The 12,362-nt window shown below is 37.8% G+C and overlaps 1 protein-coding gene and 1 pseudogene across 3 annotated transcripts in view; one reads left to right on the forward strand and one right to left on the reverse strand.

Annotated features, from left to right (window-relative positions):
• Nucleotides 1-12,362, reverse strand: part of CLIC2 (chloride intracellular channel 2) — a 79,435-nt gene that overhangs the window by 13,183 nt on the left and 53,890 nt on the right. For all 3 annotated transcript variants that reach the window (XM_065538077.2, XM_074029748.1, XM_065538075.2), the window contains one exon: nt 12,139-12,264. In XM_065538077.2, the coding sequence (XP_065394149.1) occupies nt 12,139-12,264 (126 nt within the window). The remainder of the gene's footprint in view (nt 1-12,138; nt 12,265-12,362) is intronic.
• Nucleotides 1,759-11,956, forward strand: LOC135969299 (PHD finger protein 10 pseudogene; annotated as a pseudogene).

A 12,362-nucleotide genomic window follows, 5' to 3' on the forward strand; every position in this document is an offset into this window, starting at 1 on the left:
CTGGAGTGCAATGGCGCGATCTCGGCTCACCACAACCTCGGCCTCCTGCGTTCAAGTGATTCTCCTTTCTCAGACTCCCGAGTAGCTGGGATTACAGGCATGCACCACCATGCCCAGCTAATTTTGTGTTTTTCGTAGAGACGGGATTTCTCTATGTTGGTCAGGCAGGTGGTGAACTCCTGACCTCAGGTGACCTGCCTGCCTCGGCCTGCCAACGTGCTAGGATTACAGGCATGAGCCACTGCGCCTGGCCCTTCCTGGGATTTTTCAATTTGCCTATTGCTTTTCCCAAATGTTATTCCTTGTCCTGTGTAGCTGTGACTAATATATTTGCTTTAAAATGCTTTCCACAAACACCACCAGGGAAGGTGACTCAGCCCTGGGGAAGCTCTAGTGCAGGTGACAAAAAGGTAAACCATTGAAGTAATCCTTCAGGGAACCACCAGATAGGTCAAACCACACAATCACAGTTCATTGAAAGTAAGGTCAATATCACTTCCTCTGGTACCAGTAACCTGCACCCGCAATATAAGCTGCCATTTTTAAGGCTATTGATGGACTGAGGGTTGGAGGATGGTATCAAGGTAACCAAAAATGCCACAGAACTCTCACTGAAATTTAGATTTTTTTATTCATTAAGTGTTCTCCTGGCTGCTGTAATTTTTGCTTAGATTTCAGAGTGCTGAAAAAGTTGTTTCTGACCGTTTTTGCCAGCCTATTCATTGCTTTTATGAAAGAATGGAGTTCTGGAGTTCCCTACTCCACCATTTCCATTAATGTGGGTGTTTACAAGGTTTTAAAAAGTAGATAAAACAAAGTTCATATGGAAGGGTTCCCATATCCAGCAATATGGAAGACCAACCGCTGTGGAGGGCCTTGTAAATAGACAATTCCCTTTAGCAGTGTTTGTAACAATAAAACTGAGAAACAATATTTAGTCCTTTTTGACTTAGAAACAATATTTTAGTCCTTTTTCAAGTCATGGTAACTATTATGAAGTATTATGAACCAGTGGTTGTTGTGTGTTATCGAATCTTCACTTTTAAAAATGGGTGTGTCAAAGAGTGTGTGGAGATAATTTTTAATATATTTGACTGCTTGACCATTAGTATCTAATGGAGATATCGCACATCATCCAAAGGTCCTGGACTTTGAGCTGACTGTAGTAACTGTGTGTTCCATATATGAGAAGAAGGATACATACGTTTATTTAGGTGGTCAGAGGGGCAAACTATGGCAGATAACACACTTATATACCACTCCTTAGATATGACCACATGAATTACCTCTGGACAATGAGATGTAAATGGAAATTTTTGGGTGTGGCTTCTGTGAAAAATCCTTAGAGCTGGCTTGTATATTAGATCTGTTGCCTGGAGTTCCAGCAGACATATTGTCACCATGAGTTAACTTTGAGACTGGAAGCCTCACTTAAAGGATGGCAGAGAAGAAAGATTAGGAGTTGAAATCCCTAATGAAATTACGGAGCTATCATCCCAGGTTCATTCTGAGTTTCTTATGTGAGAAAAACAAAAACCATATTTCTTTCTCTCTTTTCTTCTTTGTTTTTTTTTGGTTTTAAGGAGCTGAGAATTTAATAGGCAAGAAGGAAGGGAGAAGACAGAAGGAAGAAGCTCCCCCGTACAGAGACAGAGGGAGGAGGGCTCCAAAGCCGAAAGAGGAGGCCCCTCAAAATTCATTAAAAAAATTTATTTTAGGTTTCGGATACATGTGAAGGTTTGTTACATAGGTGAACTCATGTCATGGGAATTTGTTGTACAGATTATTTCATCGCCAAGGTACTAAGTTCAGTACCCAATTGTTATCTCTTCTGCTCCTTTCCCTCCTCCAACCCTCCACCCTCAAGTAGACCCCAGTGTGTATTGTTCCCTTCTTTGTGTTCATGAGTTCTCATCATTTAGCTCCCACTTATATGTGCAAACATGCAGTATTTGGATTTCTGTTCCTGTGTTAGTTTGCTAAGAATAATAGCCTGTAGCTCCATACATGTTCCTGCAAAAGACACGATCTCATTCTTTTTATGGCTGCATACTATTCCATGGTATATATGTACCACCTTTTCTTTATTCAGTCTGTCATTGATGGGCATTTGGGTTGATTCCATGTTTTTGTTATTGTGAATAGTGCTGCAATGAACATTCTCATGCATGTGTCTTTATGGTAGAATGATTTATATTCCTCTGCACATATATCCAGTAATGAGATTGCTGGATTAAATGGTAGTTCTGCTGTTAGCTCTATGAAGAATCACTACACTATCTTCAACAATGGTTGAACTAGTTTACACTCCCACCAACAGTGTATAAGTGTTTGCTTTTCTCCACAACCTTGCCAGCATCTGTTATTTCTTGACTTTTTATTTTTAGCCATTCTGACTCATGTGAGATGGTATCTCATTGTGGTTTTGATTTGCATTTCTCCAATGATCAGTAATGAGCTTTTTTTTCATATGCTTGTTTGCCCCATGTGTGTCTGTTCATCTGTTCACGTCCTTTGCCCACTTTTGAATGCGATTTTTTTCTTGTTTGTTTAAGCTCCTTATAGATGCTGGATATTAGACCTTTGTTAGACGCATAGTTTGTAAAAATCTTCTTCCATTCTGTAGGTTGTCTGTTTACTCTGTTGATTGTTTCTTTTGCTGTGTAGAAGCTCTTTTGTTTAATTAAAACCCATTTGTCAATTTTTGCTTTTGTTGGGCAATTGCTTTTGACATCTTTGTCATGAAATCTTTGCCTGTTCCTATGTCCAGGATGGCATTGCCTAGGTTGTCTTCTAGGTTTTTGTAGTTTTGGATTTTACACTTAAGTCTTTAATCCATCTTGATTTTTGTATATGGTATAAGGAACAGGTCCAGCTTCAATCGTCTGCATAGGGCTAGCCAGCCTAGCATCATTTATTGACTAGGGAGTGCTTTCCCCATTGCTTGTTTTTGTCAACTTTGTCAAAAATCACACGGTTGTAGGTGTGCAGCCTTATTACTGGGCTCTCTACTATGTCCCATTGGTCTATGTGCCTGTTTTTTCCTTTTCTTTTCTTTTTTTGAGATGGAGTTTCACTCTGTTGCCCAGGCTGGAGTGCAATGACATGATCTTGGCTCACTGCAACCTCCATCTCTCAGGTTCAAGCAATTCTCCTGCCTTAGTCTCCCAAGTAGGTGGGATTACAGGCATGTGCCACCAAGCCTGGCCAACTTTTGTATTTTTAGTAAAGATGGGGTTTCACCATGTTGGCCAGGCTGTTCTGGAATGGCTGACCTCAGGTGATCCACCTGCCTCGGCCTCCAAAGTGCAGGGATTACAGGTGTTGTATCAGTACCATTCTGTGTTTTGCTTACGGTAGCCCTGCAGTAAAGTTAAAAGTTGGCTAATGCGATACCTCTAGCTTTGTTCTTTCTGCTTAGAATTGCCTTGGCTATTCGGGCTATTTTTTAGTTTCATATGAATTTTAAAATAGTTTTTTCTAGTTCTGTGAAGAATGTCATTGTTAGTTTTTAGAAATAACATTAAATCTTTAGATTGCTTTGGGCAGTGTGGTCATTTTGTTGATATTGATTCTTCCTATTCATGAGCATGGGACATTTTTCCATTTGTTTGTGTCTTCTTTTATTTCTTTGACCTGTGTTTTGTAATTCTCATTGTAGATATCCTTCACCTCCTGGGTTAGCTGTATTCTCAGGTTTTAAATTTTTTTGTGTGGCAATTTTGAATGGGATTGCCTTCCCAATTGGGCTCTCAGCTTGGCTGTTGTTGATGTATAGAAATGCTAGTGATTTTTGTACATTGATTTTGCATCCTGAAACTTTGCCAAAGTTGTTTTATCAGCTGAAGGACCTGTTGGGTTGGGAGTATGGGGTTTTCTTTGAGAAAAAATTTTTATTGTGATGTAAAATGCACTTATAAAATGTCCACCAGAAGGCATGTAATTCTTCACTGCTATATAAATCTATTGGGAATATGTTATTCACTGTCTAGGTATGATAATGCCACCTAAAACATATTGTAAATGATGAGTTATTCTCTATAACAAATGTACCACTGATTTTCAGCAATCATAGGTTTAATAATAATTAGTTTAAGACTATAATCACATCTATATTCTGGAATGTCCATTTACTTTAATGTAGTGTAGTGGAATTTAGAGTATAATTGCACATAGATGGTACAGAAAAACATTCACTTCTAAATTATTTTATACCTTCATGACAGGTAGTCTTTCTGACTGAAAATAACTACTTCAGCTATGGTCTGCAACACAGCTCCAGGATTCTTAATGCAATAATTTGGGTGTATGTGTGTCTGTCTCTGTGTGTACCCATGGAACAACTTATACCTTTAATAAACAAGTGCAACATTATTGTCAATTATTTTGCATGTTTAAATACTATAGTCTGATTATTTGTAAACAAACAAAACCTCACAAAAATACTCTAAATTCTATATAAAAAGTCTGTTAACCCATAATTATTCTAATATGCTTTACTTACTTGAACACAAATTTCTGAAGGGTACATATATTACCTTAGATAATAAGGTTTAGAAATGAGTGCTTTGGCCAGGCGCAGTGGCTCATGCCTGTAATCCCAGCACTTTGGGAGGCAGAGGCAGGCGCATCACCTGAGGTCAGGAGTTCGAGACCAGCCCGACCAACATGGAGAAACCCCATCTCTACTAAAAATACAAAATTAGCCGGGCATGTGGCACATGCCTGTAAATCCCAGCTACTTGGGAGGCTGAGGCATGAGAATCACTTGAACCCAGGAGGCAGAGGTTGCAGTGAGCTGAGATTGTGCCATTGCTTTCCAGCCTGGGCAACAAGAGCAAAACTCCATCTCAAAAAAAAAAAAAAAAAAAAAGTGTGCTTCACCCTTTGAAATATGCATTTCTGATAACTGATTTACATAGCATAAAGTTTAGATCAATAAATTACAAATCCTGGATCCCCACAGTTCATTTAGAAAATGCCTCAAAGTTATGGTTCTTGTAGCAGGTTTAACAGAGTAAACACTAACTGTTCTAGCTTCCTATATTTCAAGCGTCAAAGAAATATGAGGCTCAAAATCTCTCTAGGTTGTAACTGAAAATGCAAAGCATTAGAAGACAGTTAAATGTGGTTTGAAATACAGTATTAATTGAAAGGAGATTATTAAGGTATTTATCTGTGTTAGCCTGTTAAGCACTAGGACTTTAATTTTAAATCTGAATATTTATTCAGAAGTGACAAAGAACACAATTTGCCTATAAAAGTATGGTTTTGGAGAAAAAAGTCAATCCTGATTTTTAAAACTCTTTCAACATTTTTTGTTTCCTTTTGGATGATATTATTTTAAATTTCAATCTGAACATAAATGTTTGGCTTCACAGAGCCTTAGATAATTTACTAAGGCTGTTAAAGTTGCTCTTGTTGCTGCATACAACCTTTTTTGACGAACATGAGAATGATCTGGAAACCATGCAATGAATATTCATTCATGTCCCTGGGCATTCTGAGAATCTTACCTGAATAATATATAGCACGGTTGTTTGTCCTCCAACAGGGGTAAAACAAAGGAATCATAATCCTTATCCCAGGAATCTGAAGCCTGACTATATGACCCAATCACAAGTTACTCATTTTCAATAGATATTTTCAGAAGTCTGTACTTTCCATTTCTGGCTCTGGCAAGATCTCTTTAACATCTTCACTTGCTTGGATGCGGGTCTGGTGGGACATGGCGGCGGCCACTAGCTCCTGGCTCCGATGCTGAGTGCAGCCGAGTATGCGGTTTTCTAGATATAGAATCATGTCGTCTGCAAACAGGGATAGTTTGACTTCCTATGTTCGTATTTGGATGCCCTTTCTTTCTTTCTCTTGCTTGATTGCTCTGGCTAGAACTTCCAATACTGTTTTAAATAAGAGTGGTAAGAAGGGCATCCTTGTCTTGTGCCTCTTTTAAAGGGGAATGCTGGCTAACACGGTGAAACCCCGTCTCTACTAAAAATACAAAAAATGAGCCGGGTGTGGCGGCGGCGCCTGTGGTCCCAGCTACTCGGGAGGCTGAGGCAGGAGAATGGCGGGAACCCGGGAGGCGGAGCTTGCAGTGAGCCGAGATCGCGCCACTGCACTCCAGCCTGGGCCACAGACCGAGACTCTGTCTCAATAAATAAATAAATAAATAAGAAAGAAAGCTGCCAAAAAAAAAAAAAAAAAAAAAAAGCAGCAACTTAAACCAGGAACGCATGGAAGAAAGAAGAGCTTATTTTGACTTGCATACACGTTATCCAGTTGCCTCAAGGGAAGTAGGAAATTTTGCCAACAGGGCGAACAAACGTCAGTTCTTACCCAGCGGCTCTCATCCCCGGACAGTTCCAGGAATATTTTAAAAGGTACTCGCCAGATGCGCTGCGGTATCTGCCATTAAACACAGCCCTGCACGAGGCCACTCTGGATCCCAAGCTCCCTGCTCTAGACAGTGACGGTGATTCAGATGATGGCGAAGATGGTTGAGGTGATGAGAAACAGAAAAATAAAGGCACTTCGGACAGCTCCTCTGGCAATGAATCTGAAGGGGAAAGCTCTCCTGACAGCCAGGAGGACTCTTTCCAGGGAAGGCAGAAATCAAAAGACACAGCTGCCACTCCAAGAAAAGATGGTCCCAAACATTCTGTACTGCCCAAGTCAGTTCCTGGGTACAAGCCAAAGGTCATTCCAAATGCTATATGTAGAATTTCTCTGAAGGGTAAGGAGTCCAATAAGAAAGGAAAGGCTGAATCACTTACACACTGCTCCCAATGTGAGAATAGTGGCCATCCTTCTTGCCTGGATATAAAGAAAATAAAGGACTCAAATGTTACCAGTACACAAAACCACCAAACTGTAATGATAAATGATAAGAGAGAAAGAAAAAAAAAAAGAATATACAAAGCAATCAGAAAAAAATGACAAAATGACAGAAATAAGTCTTCACATATAAACATAAACAGATTAAATATTCCACTTAAAAGACATACACTGGATGACTAAACTTAAAAAACATAATCCAACTGCATATTACTTACAAGAGACTCACCTCACTAGTAAAGACACATACAGACTGAAAGGGGTTGATAAAGATATTTCACACAAATGGAAACCAAAAGTGAGCAGGATTAGCTATAATCATATAAGGTAAAACAGACATTAAATCAAAAACAGTGGAAACAAGGACTAAGACTATCATTATATAATGACAAAGAGATCAACCCAGCAAAAAAGATATAACAATCCTAAATATATATGCACCCAATACTGGAGCATCCAGATTCATAAAGCAAGCATTACTAGATCTAAAGGTAGAGACAGACTGCACTGCAATAATAGGCAGAAACTTTAACATCCCACTGTCACCATTAGATAGATAATCTAGACAGAAAATCAGCTAATAAACATTAGACTTAAACTGGACTTTAGACCAAATGAATGAAACAGACATTTACAGAACACTCTATCCAACAACTAAAGAATATACATTCATCAGCACATGGAATATTCTCCAGGATGGACCACATGTTAGTCCACAAAATGTCTCAATAAATTTAACAAAATCAAAATCATAGCAAGGATATTCTAGGGCCACAATGAAATCAACTATAAATAAACACCAAGAGGAACTTTAGAAACTGCATAAATACATAAAAATTAACCAACATGCTCCTGAACAACCAGTGACCAATAAAGAATTTAAGAAGAAAAAAAATTCTTGAAACAAACAAAAATTGAAACACAACATACGTAAACCTGTGGGATACAGCAAAAGCAGCATTAAGAGGGAAGTTTATAGCAATAAATGCCTACATCAAAAAAGTAGGAAATGACAAATTAATCTAATAATATATGTGAAGCTGCTAGAAAAGCAAGAACAAACCAAACACCAAATTAGCAGAAAAAAGAAGTAATAAAGAACAGAACTAAATGAAATACGGACTAAAAACTACAAAGCATCACGAATCAAAAAGTTGGTTTTTGTTAAATTGATAAACTGCCACCTAGACTAACCAAAAAAGTAGAAGACCCAAACAAACAAATTAGAAATGAAAAATGACACATTAAGTCATACATGTAAGAAACACAAAAGATCACCAGAGACCATTATGAACAACTGTATGCTGACAAACTGATAAACCTAGAGGAAATGGATAAATTCCAGGAAATGTACAATGTATTGAGACTGAATTGAGAAGAAATGGAAAACATGAACAGACCAATAATGAGTAGCAAGATTGAGTCAGTAATAAAGTCTCTCAAATGAAGAAAAGCACAGGACTGGATGAATTCACTGACAAATTCTACCAGAAGAACTAATACCAATTCTCCTGAAACTATTCTAAAAAATGGAAGAGGAGAGAACTCTCCTTAACTCATTCTATGAAGCCAGCACCATCCTGATACAAAAACCAGACAAGAACACACACATAGAAGAAAACTACAGGCCAATATTTCTGATGAACATAGATACAAAAACTCTCGACAAAATACTAGCAAACTGAATCCAATAGCATATCAGAAAGATAATACACCACGATCAAGTGGGATTTATACCAGTGATACAAGAATGGTTCAACATGTGCAAATCAATAACCTCAATATATGACATCAATAGACTAAAGAACAAAAAACATATCATCATCTCAATAGATACAGAAAAAGCATTTGATCAAATTCAATACCCCTTCATAATAAAACCTCTCAACAAATGGGGCATAGAAGGAAAATATGTCAAAATAATAAAGGCTATATATGATAAACCCACAGCTGATATCATGCTGAATAGGGAAAAGTTGAAAGCCTTTCCTCCAAGAAATGGAAAAAAACAAGGATGCCCACTTTCACCACTCCTATTCAACATAGTATTGGAAGTCCTAGGTATTGCAATCAGCCAAGAGAAAGAAATAAAAGGCATCCAAATTGGAAAAAAGGAAGTAAAACTGTTTCTTTTTACTGGTGCCATTATCTTGTATCTGGTAAAACCTAAAAACTCCATCAAAAAATTCTTACATTTGATAAGTAAATTCAGTAAAGTTCCAGGTTAAAAACATCAACACTAAAAAACATGTAGCATCTATACACCAATAATGATCTACCCACAAAAGAAATGAAGATGGCAATTCCATTTACAATAGCTAAAAATTAAAATATCTGGGAATAATTTTAATCAAGGAGGTAGAAGATCTTTACAATGAAAACTACAAAATGCTAATGAAAGAAATTGAAAATGGAAAAATATATGGAAAAACATCTCATGCTCATGGTTCAGAAAAATTAATATTGTTAACATTGTAATTTTCCCAAAGTAACCTGCAGATTCAATGCAATCCCTGTCAAAATACCAATGTCATTTTTCACAGAATTAGAAAAAAAGAATACTAAAATTCACATGTAACCAAAAAAGATTCCATATAGCCAAAGCAATTCTAAGCCAAAAGAACAAAGCTGGAGGCATCACAGTACCTGACTTTGAAATATATTACAAGGCTATAGTAACCAAAATAGCATGTTATTGGTATAAAAACAGACACATAGACCAATGGTCAGAATAGAGAACCTAGCAATAAATTCACATATTTAATGCCAGCTTATCTTTGACAAATTTCACAAGAACATTGGGGAACGGATACCTTTTTCAATAAATGGTACTGGGAAAATTGGATAGCCATATGCAGAAGAATGAAACTTGATCCTTATCTCTCACTATATACAAAAATCAACTCAAAATGGACTGAAGACTTAAACATAATACTCAAAACTATAAAAATAAAAAGAGAAAACCTAGGGAAAACTCTTCTGGACATTGGTCTAGACAAATAATTTATGATTGTCAAAAGCACACGCAATAGAAACAAAAATAGACAAATAGGACTCAATTAAACTAAAAAGCTTCTGCCCGGCAAAAGAAATGAGTGAAGAGACAACCTTTTTTTTTTTTTTTTTTTTTTTTTTTTTTTTTTTTTTTTTTGAGACGGAGTCTCACGCTGTTGCCCAGGCTGGAGTGCAGTGGCGCGATCTCGGCTCACTGCAAGCTCCGCCTCCCGGGTTCCCGCCATTCTCCTGCCTCAGCTTCCTGAGTAGCTGGGACTACAGGCGCCCGCCACCGCGCCCGGCTAATTTTTTTTTGTATTTTTAGTAGAGACGGGGTTTCACTGTGGTCTCGATCTCCTGACCTTGTGATCCGCCCGCCTCGGCCTCCCAAAGTGCTGGGATTACAGGCTTGAGCCACCGCGCCCGGCCAGAGACAACCTTTTGAATGAGCGGAAATGTTTGCAAACTATTCAACAGGGGACTAATATCCAGAATATACAAGGAAATCAAACAACTCAACAATAAAACAAATCTCATAAAATATGGGCAAAGGGCATGGCCAAAATGTACACAAAGAAATGCTCAACTTTACTAATCAACAGAGAAATGCAAACCAAAACCAAAATGAGATATCATCTCACCTCAGTCAGAATCGCTATTATTAAAAAGACGAAAAAATTAACAGACGTTGGCAAGGATGTGGAGAAAAAGGAACTCTTATACACTGTTTTTGGGAATATAAATATAGCCACTATGGAAAACAGCATGGAGATTTCTGAAAAAACCAAAAGTAGCACTACCCTAAGATCCAAAAATCTCACTAATTAGCATTTACCCAAAGCATGAGAAATCAGTATGTCAAAGGGATACCTGCACTCTCATGTTTATTGTTGCATTATTCACAATAGACAAGGTATGGAATCAACCTAAGTGTCCATCAACAGATAAATGGATAAAGAAAGTGTGGCACACATACACAATGAAATAGCATTCAGCCATAAAAGAGAATGAAATCTTGTCATTTGGAACAACATGGATGGAACTGGAATTGTTATGTCAACTGAAATAAGCCAGGCACAAAAAGAAAAAAATAGCATGTTCTCACCTATATGTCGGAGTTAAAAAAGTTGATCACATGAAGATAGAGAATGGAGAGATAGATAACAGAGGCTGGGGAAGGTGATTGGGAGGAGAAGGGAAGATGAAGAGAAGTGTGTTAAAAAGTACACACATAAATAAGATAGAAGGAATGAATTCAATGTTTGATAGAAGAGTAGGGTGACTATAGTTACAAAAATGTATTGTACTTGCGTCATGGGCACCATAGATACCCTGACTTTATCACTATGCATTACATACACATAATAGAATTTCATATGTGTCCCATAATTTGTGCTGATAAAAACATTTTAAAAGAAGGTGAACCATCAGAGAGACATTCTCCCGTGGGTTTTAGAGGAAGAGAACAATCAGCTATGTTGTGAAATGCCTATACAGAGGGGTAGCCTCTAGTAACTGAATGCCAACCCCAACAAACAGCTACCCAATAACCTAAGACTTCAGTCATATAGCTTCAAGGAACTGAATTCGGCCAAAAACTTGAATGAAGATGGAAGAGTCACCTGGGCCCCAAATGATAACTGTGTTCCTGACCAACACTTTGAATGCAGCTTTTTGATACCCTGAGCAGAGGACCTCAGCAGGTCATACCCAGACAACTGACCAATGGAAGCTGTGAGATAATAAATAGATGTTATTTTAAGATACTAAGTTTGTGGTAATTTGTTACATAGCAATAGAAAATTAATACAGCATGCTTCTTGTTTCTAGACCTATCCTGGGTAGACAGAGATGTGCGGTTGTCATTCAAGTGTAGGCAGTACAGTTCTGGCCTCTGGTTAACTGCTTGAAGTCTATTTCCTGGCCACTAACCCTTGTGTTGGGTATGTTCTTTCATTTCATCAGTGGTGTTAAGGACCAGTCATGACCAATCCTTATGCATAACATAGTGTTAGTACCCCACTCCCTACTCCTATCTTACTATATGTTCCTACTCTATTTCTAGACCACCGAGAACTTACCTTCTTGTGTTATGTATGTTATGCAGCTTTTAAACATTATTTGAAATATTATACATATCATCCTTTTGTATTTGAAGTTGGAGGGGGATGTTTATGCATGTGTGTCATTTGACATGTAGGCCCAGAAATCCAAAAGTACTTAAATTGGTAAGAATACTCAATCTGCAATAAACAAGCCAGTAAAATAGATTATCTTCAGCAAAATAGTATCCTGTAAGTGCTGTACCTTGGAGGAGCCAGGGTCTGTTCTAGAAACTCCTCAATTTTAATGAAGTCTGTTTTCAACTCCTTGTTATACACCAGGAATGGAGGATTGGTACCTGGGGCTAAGTCCTTCAGTTCTTCAGGCTTTCTATGATTATTAAAAATAAGCAGAGTTAGGTCTCTAGATAAAGTACACATTAAATAAACACCAATATTTTATTGGTATGTACCAATCTCAATTCCTAG

The sequence above is a fragment of the Macaca fascicularis genome, chromosome X, assembly GCF_037993035.2.
Source record: "Macaca fascicularis isolate 582-1 chromosome X, T2T-MFA8v1.1".
Classification (NCBI taxonomy): domain Eukaryota; kingdom Metazoa; phylum Chordata; class Mammalia; order Primates; family Cercopithecidae; genus Macaca; species Macaca fascicularis.